Source organism: Plectrocnemia conspersa, unplaced genomic scaffold, assembly GCF_051122295.1.
Source record: "Plectrocnemia conspersa isolate PC_06_02 unplaced genomic scaffold, ASM5112229v1 ptg000008l, whole genome shotgun sequence".
NCBI classification, from domain to species: domain Eukaryota; kingdom Metazoa; phylum Arthropoda; class Insecta; order Trichoptera; family Polycentropodidae; genus Plectrocnemia; species Plectrocnemia conspersa.
The window spans coordinates 16,589,768-16,611,700 of NW_028277172.1; the positions used below are offsets into that span (position 1 = coordinate 16,589,768).

At 28.6% G+C, this 21,933-nt stretch overlaps 1 protein-coding gene across 1 annotated transcript in view; it reads left to right on the plus strand.

Annotated features, from left to right (window-relative positions):
- side-VII (sidestep VII transmembrane protein) overlaps positions 1 to 8,176 on the plus strand; it is a 542,053-nt gene extending 533,877 nt beyond the window's left edge. Inside the window, exons 15-17 of the mRNA XM_088190535.1 lie at positions 430 to 548; positions 4,413 to 4,811; positions 7,513 to 8,176. Coding sequence (XP_088046661.1) covers positions 430 to 548; positions 4,413 to 4,811; positions 7,513 to 7,830 — 836 coding nt within the window. The 3' untranslated portion in view covers positions 7,831 to 8,176. The remainder of the gene's footprint in view (positions 1 to 429; positions 549 to 4,412; positions 4,812 to 7,512) is intronic.
- Positions 8,177 to 21,933: the final 13,757 nt, after the last annotated feature.

The following is a 21,933-nucleotide window of genomic DNA, read 5'->3' on the forward strand; positions in this document are numbered from 1 at the left end:
AAAATAAAACTGTTTTATTATTTTTTAATAAAAAGAGATTTTTTATATAAAAATTTAAAGCAAAATTAATCATAGCTTAAAATATACTAAAAAAAACTAATGAACCTTAAGATGTCTTAAATTTGTAAAAAAAATACAATTGCACTGTTTATGTTTTATTTACTCAATACTAATACAAAAATAATATTTTTTTCATATGTGAAAAATCATATTATAAATAATAAAATTTTCATCTAAATTAAAATGATTAAAAACATAATATTGTATTTATAAATATAGTATACCTTTAATATGTATTAAAAAAATGTTTTCTAATTATTTTATCAAAGCAAATATATTTAAGGATCAAATAATAATAATTTGATATTTTTCTTGTATTTTTTATAAAAATGTTAATGTAGTACATTGTAATTCTATTATTTTTTTTAGATCTACCACAAACAGCTTTCAAATTTACACCAATGATGAGCGTCGTAGCAGGAGCCGGAGGCGCTGTGATCATCGTAGCTTTCATAATATTCGTCCTGTTGAGAAACCAATGCACAAAGGTATTTTATTAATTTTAAAATTAAACCTACACGTGTTTACTCTAATCCTGTTAGATTTAAAAAACCCAGTTAGCAAGCGCGAATGTTGGCGTTAGCCAAAACGTGGAGTTCTACCATTTGCAAAGTAGTACATAATTACATTTGCTTTGCATCGACACGAAAAACGAATGTGCGAATTGAAATCAACGACTAGAAAATACACAAAGAGGACTTTACGTGGTGCTCAAAATAAAAATGAAAAAATATATATATAATTATCCTTTGAAACCAAAGCATCACAGGTACACGAATTTTACTGATTAATACAAGAAAATTCTCTGAAAATCACTTACTTTTCAAAATTAAATATCATATGTACATAAATAAATAAATTATCTAGGGACAATATTCTTTATAATTTGTAAAAAAAAACTGAAGATCCTAGCAAAAGAAAAAAAACGAAGACACTTTATAAAAAAAATCCGTAAATTTAGAAAATTGCGTCGACAGATATCGTCTAAAATCCATTACAATTTATATGATTTTTTATGGTACACCTATTTTTAATAATTTGCTTTTCTGATTTAAAATACACTAAATATGTAAGACAGCACTATCATATTATTTATCCTTGTGAATTATTCTTACACTGCATGATCTGTTAGCGATCAGATATTATACACCTAACATGTGGTAAGTTAATAATTCGCTTAGAAATTCGTCTCACAGAAGTCCAACTTAACCACTACTAAATTTGATTATAAGAACATCTGAGAATCATACCTTACAAAATTACTCAACTGAATGACAGAATCCCTGCAAAATTTGAAAGGGTCTAACACGATCATTAATCAGATGTTAGCAATTACAAAATGATTTTAACCATAATTCTAATGTAGCATAAGAGCATACATTATTTTAATAACTCTTTAAATTAAAAATATATACATAAACTTTACAATGAACTTTTCTTACTCATTAGTATTAAACCTTTTGAACTATAAATTAATTTTGGGACTAATAAAATGCATAATTATTAATTCTATAAATAAAACTTATGTATAAAATAAAAAGCATAACACTAATATATAAGATAAAAAATAAATTTAAGTTCTTAATAACTTAAATGAAGGTCGTGCGTTTTTTTTATTCACACGGCTGCGTGTCTATATATGCTTTAACATAAATTATAAAACATATAATACACTATATAGTTAGTTATAAGCGGGTTGATGTGATATATTACTTTAATTATCCTATTTCACGATTGCATTTTCCACAGCGCTGCTGCGTTGGCAGTTTTGATAAATAATGCGGCAAAATGATGAATGACGCGTTTTTTGTGTAAATTATATTTTTAATTTAGATATGATTTAATTAGTTTTTATCAGCTAAGAATATACTATTTTATTATTTACTTTTCTATATCTACTTAAAATGTTTTTATATAATCTGTCTTCTTAAATCTCTGTCGATTGTTTTGTAATATAAAAATAAATTAAGTCAATAAAAAAATAAATTGACAAATTTTCCATCACAAAGATGAAGTCACGTTAATTTACGTCACTTGTAAATATTACATTTTTACGTGTCACTTTGAATAACGTTCTAGTCATTCACTCGTAAAAATGAAATATTTTTTAATCCTCGTAAATAAACGCCGCTGTACAATATCGGTTCTAAAATCGTAAAATGCACTTCAGTCCGATTGCAATTGCATATCTAGATTTTCATATATTTCATCGTAATTCCATTTTGCGTCACGCCGACCGATACGGATTTACAATTTACGCTGTGATAACTTTGTTAAATTTACCTGGGCTCACGTGAAAAAGCCTAGATCGAATGGTTAAAACATACGATAAAACGCACAACGTGATTTTTATAGTAACCACCGATATTACGTCATACGTGTATAAAATTCAATCGCCATAAAAAAATTCAATACTCGCGAAACTAGACCAAAATAACATATATTAAATTTAGCATTTAAATTAAAAATAAACAAATCAGAAATCAGATATATTTATTGGAGAGATATCCAATTAAAAAAATAGTTTTTGCACAATTTTTTTATATAAAAATTTCAACTAGCATCTAAATATGTAATTTTCTAAATAAATTCTTTGACATAAATTTAGGATTTTAAATTTTAATATACCCTTAAAATATATTGTGCAATATATGAAATATATTCAATTGATAAATTTATGATAATAAATAAATCGAGAATGCTTAGGCTTGCGATAAAAAATGTGAGAAGCCTGTGATATACTGAGATATGATTTCTTTGAGTCGCGTCGACGAGTGTCATTTCTGTAAGCATCTTTGATGATATTACCGTTGAGCATCTATAGACAATATTTTTTTTAAATAAATAAGATATAAATGACTTCACTCCCAACTAACTACAAAGAGTTATGCACATTATTATTATATATTTTTATTATCCACAAATAAGATGTGCTTTTCTTGATTCGCAATGACGAGTATACGTTGGAAAGCACTTCTTCGAGCTTCTGGAAGGTAATATTCATAATTGGGAGATTCAGGATGAACTTCATTTTTCTATACCACCAGATTACCAACGCTTGCGTTCCCGAGTATTGTTTGAAGTACCGCTTGCAAAAACTTCCTTATAAACACAACTATCTGATTTTCTAACAATATATCAGATAGTATCATTATTTGTTATCCAGTTAGTGAATACATTCTTGTCAATATACACAATTAAATCTTGCTCTGTATTTTTTTATGTATTTTGGTAATATGTATTGATTTTAATGCAGAGTGCATTAACGTAAAGCTGTTATTCCCTCGCCTGTATTTAAATAAATTGAAAAAGAAAATATCGGAATAAGTTGGTAAATTTTTAAAATGCATATATAATTATTTATATTTGAAATAATATTAAAAACATGACATATTTTCTTTCTATATTTGCAAAATTTAGTTTTTTGCTCCAAAACACGCTCGTCATTGCAATTTTGCATACTGTTTTGAATTATCTTTGCCTAAATGAACATTATTATCGTATTATATTTTATTTGCCACAAATATGTATAAACCTAAACTCAAATATCATGAATACATATCTTATAAATATTGTTTAATTTGTCTTGTTTAAAAAATACCACATACATTTATGTTATGACCAAGTTGTACGTTTCTACATATATGTTTTTACTACATTTACTAAAAATCGCAATTAATTTTAAATTTACGATTTTGAAAAAACACACAATCTATTATAATACAATAATATATGTATTATCTATAACACGGTGTATATTGCAAGTTGATAAAACCACACGCGTTTTCGAGAACTATTCAATCAAAGCTGATATTATTTTCCAAAGCTTGATTAAAATGATATTTGCTCATGATGTTGCTAATTGAATACTAACATACTGGCATAATTTCTATCGATATAAAATTGACATAAAACAGTTTTTTTTTAATTAAAGCTTTAATGGTAACCGTAGCTTTAATGTTAGTTGCATATTTTTAATAATAATATTGTTTTTTTGAAATATCAATAAATTAACTGTGTTTATTTTCAATTAAAAATAAATAGATGAAATGTACATAAACACAGATTCATGAAAAAATACCATATTTGATGAACATAGCCAAATAATTCATAGCACTACACTACATATTTCAATTCCAATGATCCTGCAACGGTCACTGCCTACGAGAAACCATGTCAGTAACAATTCAAAATACGCATTTAACAATATACCCAAATTAAACAAACTTTAATTTGACCAAAAAGTCAGAACCACTGTCCAAATTATTTATTTTATGATCCCATAATCTTGACATTTAAGTAAAAAATATATCTTACCAATCTACCAATTTAAACGTATGTTTTTTTACCAGGATCGTCGTCGCCGAGGAGTCAAAGCAGGAAGCAGGTCTCCACCTCTTGGAGCCGAGAGCGGCTCCCCGTCCGGCTCTCCCGGTAAACCTCCGGTCAGCCCGGCCAAGGTGGTGCAGGGTCACCCGATGCTGGATCCGAACGAGTCCGACGAAAGAAATCCTGACATTATTCCCGACCAAATAGATGGGGACATCCAGATCGACTACATGAGAAAGCGTCAGCACGTATCGACGATAGAGACGAACTCGCCTAGTCGCAGTTTGGGATCAGGCACTAGAGTACCTCCTACAGCTCAGCCCAGGATGCTGGGAAACTCGACGGGAATCGCGTATAGACCCACGAGGAACGGTGGACCTATGCAAGACATGCAGCACCAGAATATGCAGCAGAATAATATGGTAAGATTATTTTAAGAGTAGCTCGATTTTTTAACGACTACGTCAAAAACCTTTTTTTTTAATTAGCCCTGATGTAATGGCAGTGCTTTTGATAAGACTACATATAGACCTAATCACTACCATCAGCATTTAGCAGCATTGCTACCTCAGCATCCTTATGCTGAAGCAGACCCAGCTTATGCTTGCGTGTATGCATCCTAATTTCTTCTTTATTTTAAAACTCAATACTACACTTTGTTAAAATAAATTATATGGATTAACAGTGAATTTTTGTACTGTAATTTGATTGTATATCAACAGTTCTGAGCGTCTTATAAAAAGCTAGTTTCTGTGTTGGTGCCGAGTAGTGTCTTTTGTAGCCAGTTGGATGCCGGAAAATGTTGTTCAATATATGCGATTTACTAAAAATATGTACAGAAAAATGTAAATGTTAGTATCGGATCTTTAGATTCGTCAAAAGCTTGACGAGTGATTCGTGTCTGAGAGTAGGTGCCGTAGTCATCGTTGGTTATCATAATTTATTTTAGTGATTGTAATGACTTGTGATATGACCGCGGGTCACATATTTTATATAGACGAGGGAAATTAAGAAGCAATCGCAATAAAGGTACTTTGTGATATTTCAGCTAATATCTTTTTCAGTGTTTCCTTTCTTTAACACGAAGTATTTTTATATTATATGAGATAATTTTAAAAATTTGGTAATTATTGATGAAACAAAAATTGCGAACACGACAACTGCGGTACTTAAAATTCCGGACAGCAAAACTTCCAAACACTATTATTATTTAAAACACTATGATATTTAAACTAGCGGCAGAAATTAAGCCATGTAATTTTTTATACATTTTATTTTTCAATTCTTGACGCCTTATTCTACATTTTTGGCAGAAAAGTTTTTTCTGTTATTATATTTTTTAGTATATTATCTTATCGTTTATGTTTTATGTTTTGTTGTCAAGTAAAGAAATTTATGCATTTTTCAATTTTTATTGAACAAACAGATTTATTTATGGGTTATCATATTTATTTTACCAGTGCTACGGTATTTATATATTATTATATTTTACCAGAGTAAGCAAACAACAAAAATATAAATTAATAAGAAAGAAATATAAAAGAGGATAACTTTATCATATTTCACTATTTTAGATATGCAATTGTGAAGTAGTAATTTAATTTAACAAAGTCTAAAACCTTTGCTTTAAAGACTAGAAGATCCAATTTATATCAATATGCATGTACTTATGCTTCCATGACAAAAACTCCACGGACTTTTGGCCTAACGAATATACATCTACGATAAAAAATCTAGCTGACAAAAGCTCCAGCCTAACATTGATCCACACGGCATTAGATCCAACAACATAACAGCCACAAACAAAGTATTCAGAATTATTTTTAATGAATATAATTTGCATATTGTTCTTTCGCAGATTTTTAAATATATGTAAGCCAATCAAATTAAATACATGAAGTACAAAGTTAACTATAAGAATGTCTAATTCTCATTTTCTCTGGATCTTCTGTCATGGACCTATATTTGTATGGGCAAAAGTTTGTGGATTTTTTGTCGTGATACGTATACTTATACACAATATGTTTATTCAAAAATGTTTTTATATGAAAATAATATTATGCAGATTTTTCGGGCTCGCATTTTTCGTGTTTTAAATTTTCGTTTTCGTAATAATCTTCGTATGTCAAACTAATACTAGTAAAAACTATTTGTATTTTAAATCTATTTTAAATTTTCACAATAATTTTTTTTTTTACTGGTTTTTCATGTAACTAAAAATATTACTGCTAAAGTAAAGTAAATTTACAATAAATATTTAGTGAACAAGTCTTGTAAATCAATTAGCAAAACCGAACTACCGCAGAGGTCTCATTAAAACCAAATTTAAAATTCTCATTTTGTGTCTTTCTTACTGTGTTAACTTCACTATTTGTGTATTTTTTTAATATCAATAAAAAATGTCTCAGTTATTTTTAAGTAGTTTTTTTATGTATTTAACTACTAACTACTACTAACAATAATATTTTCAAATAAACTTAAAATACAATAGGTACTTGTTGCATTAAAAATTTTCAATGCGGCCCGAAGACAATTTTATAATCGCAATGCGGCCCCCGACTTTCTTAAGATTGGACAGTCTTGAAGTGGATCAATCCTGCTTAAATAATACGTCAGGATATTTCTTTGTTCTTGACGTAATAAATATCAATATGATTTATTGCCAAAGTTACTATTGATATTGACAGTGAAGTGCTACGTTTATTATTATTCTTTGTTGTTCTCTGTTTAATTTTGGACAGAGTGTACCATATGTCTCTTAAACAATATTACCACCTTGATCTTTGTACTCGAAAAATATGATAAACTTCTGACACTAAGCTACGAATAGTAACATTATTTATTATATTGATTTTTTAAAAAATACAATTTATTATTTTCACAAAATAATTGAAACGGAAGTTACAAACATGAAAAAATAGGTTAACCATTCATGCTTCAAGAATAATACTCTCGTCGACCCTTCACCGCAAAAAATACCCTCACCCTCGCATTTATTTATATATTTATTCACATTTAACGCATTCATCCGGCGTCTAGGCACCAGATTCGCAACAGCTGACGTCAATGAAACCCACATTATCACAATTCACACTCGATTAATGCTCTCCCTCTCTCGCACAGATTCCACCACCATTGGCCTACAGCACGCTGCCGCGGGGTGGTCACTGGCCACCCTACGGGGGCACCATAGCGGGGGTGAGGCCCATGGCCACCCCTTACCCAGCCATACCCCTACAACACCTGAGGACGCTGCCTCGGGGGTATTCCGCGTCGCCCAGAATGACCCAGGACGACCACAGGGTGGTACCTGGAAATCTCCAGTACATCTCCAACGGAGACGCAACCGGATCACCCAATCAAATATCCGACGAAGACGCAGCTACCTCGACTCCTGAGACTCCCCTCATGATGAGGGACAAGCGAGAGAGCACCGTCTGACAGACGACGCAATTGTAAGAATCGGACGAATTCCTCTAATTAGGGATTCAGAAGGTTCTAGCAATTCAATACATACATACGTAAAGACCTATTTAGTTATGTGACGCGAAAGACTGTGAATCAATAAAAAAGAGTGACTAAATAATTTAATTAATAATCAATAAATATAAAAACGATCAGCGCAGTGGTCCCGGTTAGACAAGTGCGTCGATGTATTTATTTTAAAATATTTAAATCCCTTTTTATGAGAGGCCTATAATTTCAATTTATTTATTAAATTGTACTATATATGATATTAGATAATTTTATATTGAATCTATTGTAATTGTTAAGTTTATTTTTTATTTAATAATTTAATTGTAAATATCTAATCATATAAATGAAGTTCGTTGCGAATTCAAAGCATTTATATCATTGTATATTCAATGTAAATAAAAGAAAAATATTATTAAAGTTGTCAAATTAGATAGTAAAACAAGTTTTTTTTATTAAAGCGAAACCGTTCCAATAAATTAAAATCCAAGTGGCGCGTTTAAAAGTAGCCCGTTAATGTTGAGGCTATTTTTGTATGATTCTTTAATTTATATATGGTTTGAAAGCACAATTTATTGAGACTGACGTCACATATTCGTTATTTTATTTAATTGATTATTTCATATTTTTAAATAATACAAAAAAGCATCGTCAATAATATTAATAATAAATAAATAGGATTATGTTTTTATAATGGTTGTGAATAAATCAATCCGGATATAAATTTATTATATTTAATCTATATTAATACAGTGTAAATAATAAAAATATATTATTAAAAAAAACTTTTTTGTATAAAAAAGAAAAGGTCTTTAGGTGCTGTTTTTATTGTAATTGATATCATGATGAAATATTTATGTAATGTAAAATATATTGATAATTTTATTTATGTTTTTTCTACAAAAATATTTAATAAATAAACTGTAAATAAATAAAAGGCTAAATTATTCGTTTCGAAATGGAGCCAAATATTAAATAATATTTTATAATATTGATTGTATCATAATTATTTCTTTCTAATTATTTTGTAAATATAGATGAGTGTAATTTGGACGTTATACACATCGAGATGTGTCAAACCGATGAAATAATTATAAATAAAGAATAAATGATTTTTTCTATGAAAATATTCGTATAAATAAGAATGTATACATATTTTCTTTTTTGTATTCAAAATACATAACACTAATAGATTAAACGCAATCTAACATACATAAGTTGTAACTATTAGTGAACCTAAGTATTAATATATATTATGTATATGAAAATTATTAGATAATATATATTATAAAAGAAAATATTATGTTATTATAAAATAACTTTATTTGTATAAACCGAATTATCATGGAAATTTGTAAAAAAAAACGTATACATTACATTATGTACTAAGTTCAATCCACTGCTGTGAAATTATAAGTGAAAAATAAATAATATGGACAAATCTTAGTATTTTACATTTATTATTTTTATTATGCATTCTACATAAAAAACATACAATAAAAATAGAATTTAAGCTAATAAATCTAACTTAATCTTAAACATTTTATTATTATACAATTAAAATTAAGCTTATAACTTAAATAATATAAATTGGGTTTTACGACGACAAAAATAAGTCATGTATATATATTTTTTGAATTCTTGTGAAACGTCTCATTGCACATCTAATACAAAGACATAAAGTATAGTCTGACATTAATGATGTATATGTGCATATTTTTATACACCACCCAAAATAAACCTATATTTCATGGCATATGGAAACATGCCAATTTTGTACGATACATGTTTAATAGTTTGGTGTCTTTTTTTATTATTTATTTTTTCTTCTTTGTCGCCGATAGTTTATCATGCGGATGATCGATGATGAATGAGATACAAATGTGTTTGAAAACACATATTCATATATATTGCAATATATGTTTTTCCATATCATATCAATACGTGAAAATATCGCCAGAATCACCTCTTGGGCATGATGGATACGACGCCGACGTGAATGCCATTCATTCGCATTTGTCTCTGTATGCAATGATTTATGTACGCCGACAGTGTTGTGTTCAGGAGCGAAATTGGTATAAATGTTTGACGGTTTCGTCGCAAATGGTTGGCAATCAATCAAACGCAGTTAAAAGTGCGGCGAGTCTTTTCAGTTAAACTTAACTGATTGATAGTGGCCGGCGATTTGCGACGCACGAGAAATGGCTAAAGCCTTAAGAATTTTTTTCGTGACCACATAAAAGCTGACAAGCTATAGAGTGGCTAAAAATATTGAAAATTTTAAAGATATAGGATCAATACATTAAAAATAATATACAGGTAGTAAACTATCAGTTACATGAAGTAAAAGATAGCACGGCTCGAAACAGACAACTCAGTTAAGATGTTCTATCAAAAGCTGTGATTTTTTTATTTTTTTTTATTGGTAAAAGTTTTTTCTTTCTTTTTGCTAATAAGCATTTTAAATATAAATATTTTTTAATAGCGCAAATAAATTAATAAATTAGAAATGAATAAAAACAAAATTTTGTAAAAAAAAATATAGTATATATTATTATTATTATTATTATTTTATTAATTTATTTAGCTTAATAGCTAATCTTTACATCTAACAAATTTAGTAAACTTATATAAAAATATATAAAAAATACATAGCAGAAAGAAAAAATAAAAATATACAATAATAAAGAAACTATAATGGGAAAATATAATACACAGTAAGAAAGAAAAAAATATTAAAATTAAATGATATGAACCGGACCAGGTCCTCGAAACTGACATTAAATTATATTAGGGAACCGGATAGCGACAGCTATAGATAGATGCGTCGGCAAATGCTGACGTTCTATCCCTAACGATCGTCATCAGAGGACGCAATCGTGATTCTGGAAGATTGATTGATTATCGACAGCACTCTTCAGTATTTTGAAGAAATTCTTAGCGAAAAAGTTTTGCTAGAACTTAGCGAATCGTATCCCAATGCTCCTAAAAAATAATAATAACTGACGGATTATCAAAGTGAAATGCGTTGCTCATAACAAAGCCATCTTTTGGAGATTCATCACAGACATCATTTACGTTTAGAGATATCCACTTGCTCTCAAAAGTGATTGCGAGATCTTTAGTATAAATCAAAATGTTCCCAGCGAGATTGTAGTAATAAATTAATGGCGAATGGGGTCGAGAAAATGACACAGTATGCCACTTTTCGACATTAAATGGCATCTTCATAGAGATTTTCAATCACAATCAATTTAAAGGAGTCCACAACAGATCGAATGCATTTATAAAATTTTAAATCATCTGCATATAGAAAAAACATTGAATTTATAACTTCCGTATTTAAGTCATTAATAAAAAACGTGAAAAATTCAGCTGACTTTTTGACCATCGGCCGACATAGGTTACAAACTATTTAAAAACGCCCAAATAACTTGAGAATGATTGAGTTAAATCACTCGAACAACAATAAATTTATTTATTTTATTTATTTTATTAATTTATTTAGCTTAATAGCTAATCTTTACATCTAACAAATTTAGTAAACACATATAAAAATATATAAAAAATACATAACAGAAATAAAAAATAAAAATATATAATAATAAAGTCTTAATATTATAATTTATTTCTATATGTACGAAGGTGTTTTTTTATTCCATTTATGAAACCCGTTATATTTTTGCTGTTTCGGATTTCTCTTGGAAGACTATTATATAAATCAAAACCTCCGTACATAATTCCCCTAGCCGTACTCGTTTTCTTATACTTAATTATCTTTAAATTTTCTCTATTTCTAGTATTATATTTATGTACATTTTTATTTCTTATTAAATACTTATTAAAATATTCTGGTAACATATTATTTTCTAACTTATATATAAATACTAAAACATTCATACTCAATATTTCTTGAACATTCAACCATTCTAATCTATCAATCATACTTTTACAACTAGTTAATCTATTTTTATTTAAGATTACTCTTATTGCTCTATTTTGTAATTTTTGCAACATTTGTTTGTCTAATTTATTTAACATATTTAATATTGTTGCACAATAATTAAAATGAAGCAATAATATACTATTGTAATTTTTTTTTTTTGTATTTATACTTAATATATTTCTTATTCTAGTTAATAAACCTATTTTTCTACTATTTTTTTTTAATATGTAATTACAATGTTCTTTAAAATTTAATTTTGTATCAACAATTACTCCTAAATATTTTATACTATCCACTATTTCTATACTAGAGTTATTTATTACTAATTTAATATTATTATCTAACACATTTTTATAATTATTAAACATACATTTAGTTTTATTCTCACTTAGTTTAAGTACATTATTCTTCAACCATATTTCTAATATACTTAATTCATTATTTAAATTATTTACAATTTCTTTAATGTTATCACCTATGCAATACATTAATGTGTCATCCGCAAATAGATGAATTTTACATATTTTCACGTTATTAACTATATCAATAATATACAAAACAAATAACAATGGTCCCAATTTAGACCCTTGTGGTACTCCATAAAACACTAATTTCTCTTCAGAATATACATTATTTATTTTAACTTTTTGTTTTCTTTTATATAAGTAATTATTAAACCATCTTAAAACTATATCACTTATACCTATACTCTCCAATTTCTTTAACATTATTTTTCTGTCTATTGTTTCGAAGGCTCTCTTGAAATCCAAGAAAACTGCTCCAATGATTTTGTTTGTATCCTTAGCCAACAGCCAATCATTTATCACTACTTGTAATGCAGTTTCAGTGGAATGCTTTTCTCTAATTTCCGATTGTTGTTCACGTATTATGTTTTGAGAAGTAATAAATTCTTTTTAATTAAGCAAATTGTTTTCAAAGTAAAACTATTTTTTTTGCCATTTTTAAATTTGACTTTCATGTATGGGGTTTATAATTTTTTTGGTTTGTATTAAAACATATTTAATACTTTACAACATTTTTTGTCAAAATTTTTGCATTTCTGCTAAATTTATTTGTTTCCTATAGCTCGTGTATTTATTTAAAAAATAACCTAATAAAAGACACAAAAATAAAATTTATTACCCTCATTCTAACGACCATTTCGTACAAACAAATATAAATAACCAATCTTGAAAGTATGACCACATATTGAAAACAATGGAAGAATGATTTTGTCACAAATAAAATGCGTTAATAATTAGAAATATTGCACGGATAACCTAATAGCACTTCTGTCTCGAAACGTTTGTCACCCAAAAGTACCGGCAAAAAAACAACTTATTGTTTGGAAAGGATGCTCGCTAAATAATACATTCTACCCTGGCATAATAATATTGTTGTACCCTTTAGCTTAAAATTTTCTGAGAGGCCATCTGAATTGTTTCTCTTTAGGCGTGAACACATTTCAGAGCGATATTCAAAAAACGAAGCGACGGCTCATAAACATCATTATTTTTGATTTTCTAGAACTGCCTCAAATTAGCATTAAAAATATGTAGTAACCCTTGATCACAGAGAAGAAAACGCCAAGGAAACGACGTGAAGACGCCACAGAGTCACAGTAGTAAAGAGAAGAAAAACACATTAAACGAATCGCAGCTGCACCGCAGACATCACTGCCAACAATAATACAACTCGACACGCCAGCAAAGACTCTGACCTGTCATTTAAACTCCTGCGTCAACTCATAGCGGTATTAACTTTTTTTATTTGTGGTAATTTATATTTGTTTATAAAATGTCACTAGCTTTTCCATCGTTTATATGGCTGTAAATTCACCTAAAACCAAAACCCAAAAAAAATTGTTAGTCACTATGTTGTACAAGCGTACGTGACAATAGCTAATTTAAGTGGATTAAGGGTCACTCGGAAATGCAACTTTAAAATAAACAGTTGGATACAAACACAAAGATGAAATTTCTAATAACTTTTACTACGTAAAAAATTATAATAAAATAGTAACAGACAATTTAAACATATGATAAGACAATCGGCTGCAGCATATTCTTAAAATTATAAAAAACTTTTTTTTTTCAAAAATAAGTTATAAATTTAAAGAGTGATTTTTTAGTTATAAGAAATTTCAGTATTTTTTGTGATTTTGTAGATTGGTAATTTAGTGTAAATATTTAATTGATTTTATTTATTACTTAAAGTACCAAGCTTTATTACATCTAGGTGCCTAATTTGGCCACAGCATTCACTTTGACCGAAATTTAAACTATGCTCGCCGTTGCGCAGAGTTGCGCAACAAAAGTGCACTCGGTGCATTGTCCGGTTAATTGCAAACTTATTTGCTAACGTATTGCGCAATTACCAGACACCGAGTCCAAAGCACGTAAGACGCGAAAGTCCGATAGCATAGAGCCACTACTAAACTTGGTCCCACAAGGCGAGGTCCAAGACAAGATCTAGGCCCTATAACTGTCCTCAAACTTAACCCCTCCCTTCTTTACTTCGCCACTCTAATCCTTTGCATCCGTGATAAACCTCTAATCTGTCTACGGCTGACTTTGTACCCATCTATTAAAGGCGTGCCTGTTTGAGTGACTAGGTGTATATAATTAGTTAACTTAATGATCAGGCTGTGGAGGTGATATTGAATTAGAAATTTAGATTACAGTTTGATTTATCTGTAAGATTTCCATATAAATATAACTTATAAAATTTTTAAACTAAATAATTATTTAAATTGTACTCGCTATAGTTATATTTTAAACATATTTTGAAATTAATATACTATAATGTATTGTTCAAGACTCGAAGAAATTTAATATAATATTTAAGACGATATTTTATCATTAAAATATACTAACATCTTTCAACGTATACTAATAATAATCAGTTTTAATTAACAAGTAAGAATATTTTTAACAGCAATACATTCTTAAGAAATACGTGAAAGCTCAGAGCCATAAGTGACATAAGTTTATAGAAACAGAGACGTTTGAATACGTATATAAAAATATATGTGAGTATTATTTTCTCAAGAGTTTCATATTACATTTTACATCATAGAGTCAGCGCCTTTGTCAGTGTTTCTCATACATTGTATATATTATCTATTTTGCTGTCATGGTGTAGTTTTATTTAAATTAAATTAAAAATCTAAAACATATTTTTTTTATTGAGAGCATTTAATGTTTTTTCTAATAATAAAACAATAAATTTAATTTAGCTTAGCTTAAATATATATATAAAATCAAATATATTAAAAACTAATTATAACTTATATTCCCACACTGAATATAACTTTTCCTTTCAATGTTATTTATCTGTTTATTTTTAACGCATATAATACTACTCATCTAACACTGCCTAATATTTAAAACTGACAGTTCAAAATTGGTTTATGGAAAATATAGTAAAAGCTCATTATTTATTCGTTTTTTAAAATGATTTTATAAACCTTCAATAGTTTTCATTATTATCTGATGACAGAAACATTGTAATATGTAATATTTAATAATTATATTATATAAATGCATTTGTATTAATTGCTACTATTTTCTTTAACTTATTAGGAATTACTTAAAATAAAAAATAATTAATTTATAATAATTCCTTTGGCAACAATATTTATTTTAATAATAAAATTTATTATAATACATAAAATAGTTATTCAGTATATTTTGCATTAGGGTTTTTGCTCGTTACCAACCATTTCCAGGCTTTCGTAAGTAGATTAAGGCTTTAGAACTCTACTCGATGTAACTTTGCACACACACACACACACACGTTTATATAAATACAAGTATATATATATATATATATATTGTAGAAACACATTCGCGGAAACGTCCACCCTTATGCAAAGGGTAAATAAATTACGTTACAGTAGCAAGTTAACCCTTGGTTGATGGTTATTATGTTACACATTAACAACTTGCACGTCTTACGTTGACCGTGAGCGTTCAAATTTAACCGACTAAATTACTGAATTAACTAATTAAATTTAACTGGACGCGTTTACTACACACGAGGCAATTTCAAAAGTACCAATCCAACAATTGCGTAATGTTACGACGAGGTAATAACAATGAACTTTAATGCTATGCTATTAGTTCGATACATTGTTAAGTTGACCAAAGCTAACTGTGAGTTTTTTACTAACTCATTACAAGCATTCAATTTCATAAAAAGTAGAACTAGCTTATTTACTAGTTTATTGTTTAGTAGAACTACTTATTTGACTGATAAGTCTCACTACTTCACACTTAAAGCCCCGAAATGAACATTTGCTTTAGAGTCATAAACTTTAAAAGCTATAAATATACTAAGAATAGCCAATGTTTATTATATCTATAATATATAATAACAAGTCAAAGGAGAATAACAGTATGCATAAACTTGAAGTTAGTAATTAACGGGTGGATTAAAAACACTAGAGGCTTACAGCTACAAGTTAACCATTTTTTATGATAGTTTTCTAATTAAAATAAGATACTGATTTTAATACTAATGTGTCGTCTGGAAATAAAGTTACATACAAGAGAATTACCTTAAAGATAACTGACGAATGCAGTGATTTTCTTATGCTTTAAATTCCCAATTTAATAACAAAATTAGTAAGCAATTGCAAATATTTTATTATATTATTTATCTCATAAATCGTTGCTTTATAATTGTATCAAGCAATTTTTGCAACAATTTAATATAATAATTTTAATCAACGACTAAATAAAAATGCAATTTTTTTTCGTATACGAGTTTTAAAAATCAAATTAAGATTTCTACGGCACAAAATTTAGAATCGATAAGAGCTAGTAGCACAGCTCTCTCTCTCTCTCTCTAGTAAGTAATTTTCTATTCTGGCTTTTCGGGCATTTCGTAATACGCTTTCGGGTTTATTGCATCGTTTGTGAATCATGCACACCTTTGTCTCGCCAGGTAACGATATCGAGCATAATAGCGGGCGCCCTCGCTCCTTGCTCCTGACGGAAATATTGCATAAGTTAGACGCCCCAACTCCCAAGTGCGGCCCTTTTTAATTAGGAAGCCACGTTTAATAAGGAAAAAGAGCGTTCTGTGTGGATTTATGCCTCGACTTGCACAAATTAAATGAGACCCTTCCGAATACCAGGAGACGCGCGCCATATGTTGACAACGTTGATATATAACATAATAGAGGGAACGTGTCATGTTTCTTGCTTCAAAGAATTGGTAATGCCTTAAAGGCTTAAATGTTATTCTCTCCGGATAAGCAGCACTTAATTGTCATATAGTTTAATATAGAGTTCTTGTATTTTTCAGGCCGTCAATAATACATGAAACCGTTAAATTCTATCCATATAACTAGTTGAGTAATCTGGAGATAAATTAATATAAAGCTACACTTGCTTGGCCTAATCATTTATTATTCGCTTCGTGTATCGTGCATTTAAAATCTATTTAAAAATATATTTTTGACTTGATTGTAGTATAATTTCGATATATATTTGTTGATTATGAAATATTGTAAAAATATACATATTTTTCACAACTTGACGCAGTTTCTAATTTAATCAAGAGTTCGACGGAAAGTGGAATAAAAATACATAAATATAGATACTTTTATACTTTTTCAACATCAAAGATAGACGCTGGGTTCATAAGGAAAAGGGCGGAAATTTAATTTTAAAGATATGACACGATAACGATTTTTTTATCGCTTTCAAAGTTAACGCCATAGCAAATTGCATTTGTGAGGGGTCAAAAAATAAGTACAAACATAAACAAACTATGCTTATTGTACATATAAATATAATAATCGCGTTACGTTTTACTTATCTTTGACATGTTTTCTATATTTCTGTATAATCGTGAAACTATATTAGTTAAAAACCATTGAGCTAAAATTATAAAAATAGGATTAATAATAATAAAATTACGATAAGCTATCACCTCATCATTTTGTTACTGTCATTTTTCTTTCTAAGTTAAATTAATAACATCCGTTCACTTGACCCGCGAAAATCACTTGACAATACATCAAATTTGACACTAAAAAAGCTTTCGACAGATTTAGTAAGATGATTTGCATAATACATACTCTATAAATGATAAGACCCTTTATTATCTACTATAAAACGCCCATATATGAAAAGTAAAACACTGTTTCTCTAAATAATGAACACTTGCTGGAATTCCACAGGGAAGTTTGCTAAACCTGTTTTTTATCTTGTTTAAAAACAAGAAAAATATAAAGTTAATAAACCTGATTTTTCGACAAATCTGCTGATTTTTTGTGTATAGGTCATTTTTTGTTAAAATATTTTTTTTATGAATATTTTTTAAAGTTAACTGCTGCTTTTTTATGCTGCTGCATGGGAAAATATAGGTCCGTGCTAGATGTTAAAAAATCATAGTTTCTTTTATTAAAGCCTTTAGTTAGAATTATTTATTTGTCAAAAAAATAAATATTTATGATTTCTTAACTACTCTAATCGGCTTAAATTATATTTTCTTTGGTAATCTTAAAACTATTTTTTTAGTTGGATTACAAAAAATCCCTTTGCGTGTAAAATCGGCAGATTTTAGAAATGTATGACGGAGTTACGCTATAAAATTTAGTTGTTTCAAGTTGGCGATCATAAAACTTATTTTTTCAATAATATATTTTTATCTATATCTTGCTCGAGTTTGGTATATTTTGTTGTTGAAACAATCAGAAAATATCAAGTCAAAGCTAAACTTAAAATTTTAACTGACAATTGAAAAGTCAAGATATTAATGTCGATTTACAAAATCCAAAATTTTTCTTAAATCGAAAGAAGAATGCCTTTTTATTTTCGTTTTATTTCAAAGCAGAAAAGTATAAGATAACTAAAGAAATTATATATATACTTTGTCACAATTTTATGGATTCTATAGAATCATAAGAATCCACTGAATAAATCAAACATTTAAAATCAATCATTAGTTCAACAATTTAAAAAAATTTCAGTCCTCAAGAAAATAATGTAAGGTAAATAACATCTTACGTATAAATAAAACCAGAATTAAAAAAATAATAAATATTTTAATCAGCAGGCACGAAAATAAAACAACTTGTTATGCTTGTTAAATGCCCTGTTTTCAATCAAACCAAAATCAACAACAAACGAAAAAAGTTAAAGCTAATCGAATTTTTAACAAAAAAGAAGGGTGACCGATTCCACTTTGGATGGTACGTGCTTTCTGAAAATATATTTTAAGAATAATGTGTGATAATGCAACTTTTATGTTTTGATAAACATACATTCTTATCTTTAAGTTATTTTATATTTTAATTACTATAAATAATATATTTTACATACTTAAATATTGACATAAAAAAATATTAAAAAAAAAACAGTAAAGATATTTTACGTATATAAAGTAATCTACAAAAATATACTGTAATGTTATAATCGCATACCATATACTACATTTATTAAAATAAAAAGAAGAAAACAAGTATTCTCAATTCCCGAGAATTAAAAAACATCGAGTATGCCCAATCGTGATGATTTCTATAGTTGTACTTAGTTTCGACCGCTTTATTTAAAAATATACATTGCACTGACTAATTTATAATATAACTTTGTATTATCATAAAGTCATAACTAGAGTCTCCAATTACTCGACCCATCAACTACTCGAGTATCGAATATTAAAATTTTAAAATACTCGAGTACTCGAGTACTTTCGAGTATTTACCAAATGTACCAAAATAGCTATTATTCAAATTCGTGCACATATAAATAAATAAATAAAATACTTAGTATGTTAATTTTTACAATTATTTTAACTTCACGAACATACTTTTTAAAAACAATAATGCAAAAAGTGTCTCGAATTTAATATTACTGCTAACCTTTGGTTTTATTATTCCCGTTATGGAAAAAACCCTTTCCGTTGCTGCTGATGTTGGTCTTATTGTCATTAACGCATTGGATAAGGCTTCTAATTTATATCTGTTCGCTTTTTATAGATATAAAATTTTTTGAACTCTCTTTTTATGTTCTCTTCTTTCATTCCCTTCTCTGCTTTTCTCTTATTTCCTTCGACTATTGACAAAATAGCATTTTGTAATTCTTCTTGAATAGATTTTTTTTCTTAACAATATACAATATTTTACTCCTTCTGATTAATGCGAAGAATTTAAATCTATATCCTTCGAAGATGTATTTGGGTGAATCCCTTTCACTCTAGAGCTAAACGGTTCGCAAAGAACTGACTTTACTTTAAATGCCTTTAAAACACACAATTGTTTTGATTTATATTTCAAGCTGAGGGATCAGTGTAAACAATTTACAACACTTTACGCTACAACTGCATAGTCATAAAACCTAAAAAAAAATTTTGTTGATATTTCATATTGTTCATTGCCATAAATTAGATAAGTCGGGACTGTCGAACAGAAAACACAAAAGAAATTTCTCCATCGTACCCACTAACATAGCCGACGACCGGAACTATGCAACTATGGAACTATGAAAAAATTATACCTGATAGTAACCGCTCTAACTCGGGACTTCGGGCATAAACGCCAAATAAAAGCATGACGTTAACCTTTACCGGACCGAGTTAAAGTTATTTTTGTTTCTGAAATATTTAAAAAAAAATTTAATTTCGAGTATTAATCGAGTAATTTTCAAAATACTCGATTATAAAGTACTTGAAAAATAGACAAAAATACTCGAGTATCGAGTACTCGATTACTCGAATTGGAGACTCTAGTCATAACTTAGTATTTTATACAAAATAAAATATTCTTTTAATTAAGAGTGAATTATTTATGAGAAATTGCTAGTTTCTGAACATCCAAATACTTACTCGGTATGAATTACTTTATATTATTGTGTTATAAGTTTTGTATTCGCTCCGCCAAATGAAGCAAAAGTTTAATTTTTAATTAAGCCTCAAAGAGCGCGACAATAAAGTTGCGCGACTTTAGCAGGATCCTTCGCCCGCGGGCCGGAAAACGCGCGGGCAGTAATTTTCATACTCCGTCGTTGTCGTCGTGGAAAAGTTTTCCCTATGAAATTTTCCACTAGGCGTTTACTATCGACAGTAAACGTAAAGTTTTACGCTTTGGCCCGAAGGCCGAGATTGTAACATTACTGAAGCTATGTTTTATTAGAGCTCATCATCTCGGCGTCTCGCTAGACAGCAACACCACCGAGATGCCTTTTATAGCTAGCCGTCATAGCTGACATAAACGTACACGGGCCGCAATCGCTTTTTGTTAATAATTTTCACCCTATACACCGACAGAATTTGTGGCACTATATTAGAAGTTATAATATGATACTTATTTTTTATTTTTTAAATAAAATCAAGTGAAATTCACGTAATTTATCCTATTTTAGCTTGTCAAAACTTGTAGGTTACAATGAAGGTTGCTTAACTGCATCTATAAAGTGTGGCAAGTCAATTATAAGCTTGACATTAATTAAACGTCAGTCTTAATAAACTAGTTATAATAATAATGCATTTAATAAAAGACAATATAAAAATTAATATTCTAGAAAATAAAACCTAATTTTAAATTAAGTTAATATGTACTATGTATTGTCAAAGTATATTTTTTAAATATTAAGTATTTTATTGTTGTCAACTTTGTCAACTTTCACATCGTTTTTATTTTTATTTAGAGTCAATAGTTAAAGAACATTAAATAAAAAATATTAGAATAATACACAATACTTGATTTTATGATGTAAATTGTTTCTATATAATATTTCTGTACTTACTCTATACGATAGGTACAAATCGTTGCCTTCACATGCGCCGAGATTTTAACAAATCCCAGCGCCCATAGTCGGTATTATAAATCTTGTTTACGTTTTTGTCTGCCCCACTCACAAGACACGTACATAATTTATGCAAATAAATCTCAAAGGAGGCTGGCTACCTGCCGCTTCATGATTTCCAGACATCTATCTCCGGCTACACCGGCTGAAACACATTTTTCAGCAAATAATACAAACAGCTGTCCGTGTACTCATTCATCTCCTTTATCACGGTACGTACAAGGGATGCTGCGCCCGCGGGCACAATGGACCGGGGGCTACAAAAAACCCTTGTATCCAAACTTTTTGTAAAACGTTGTACATATA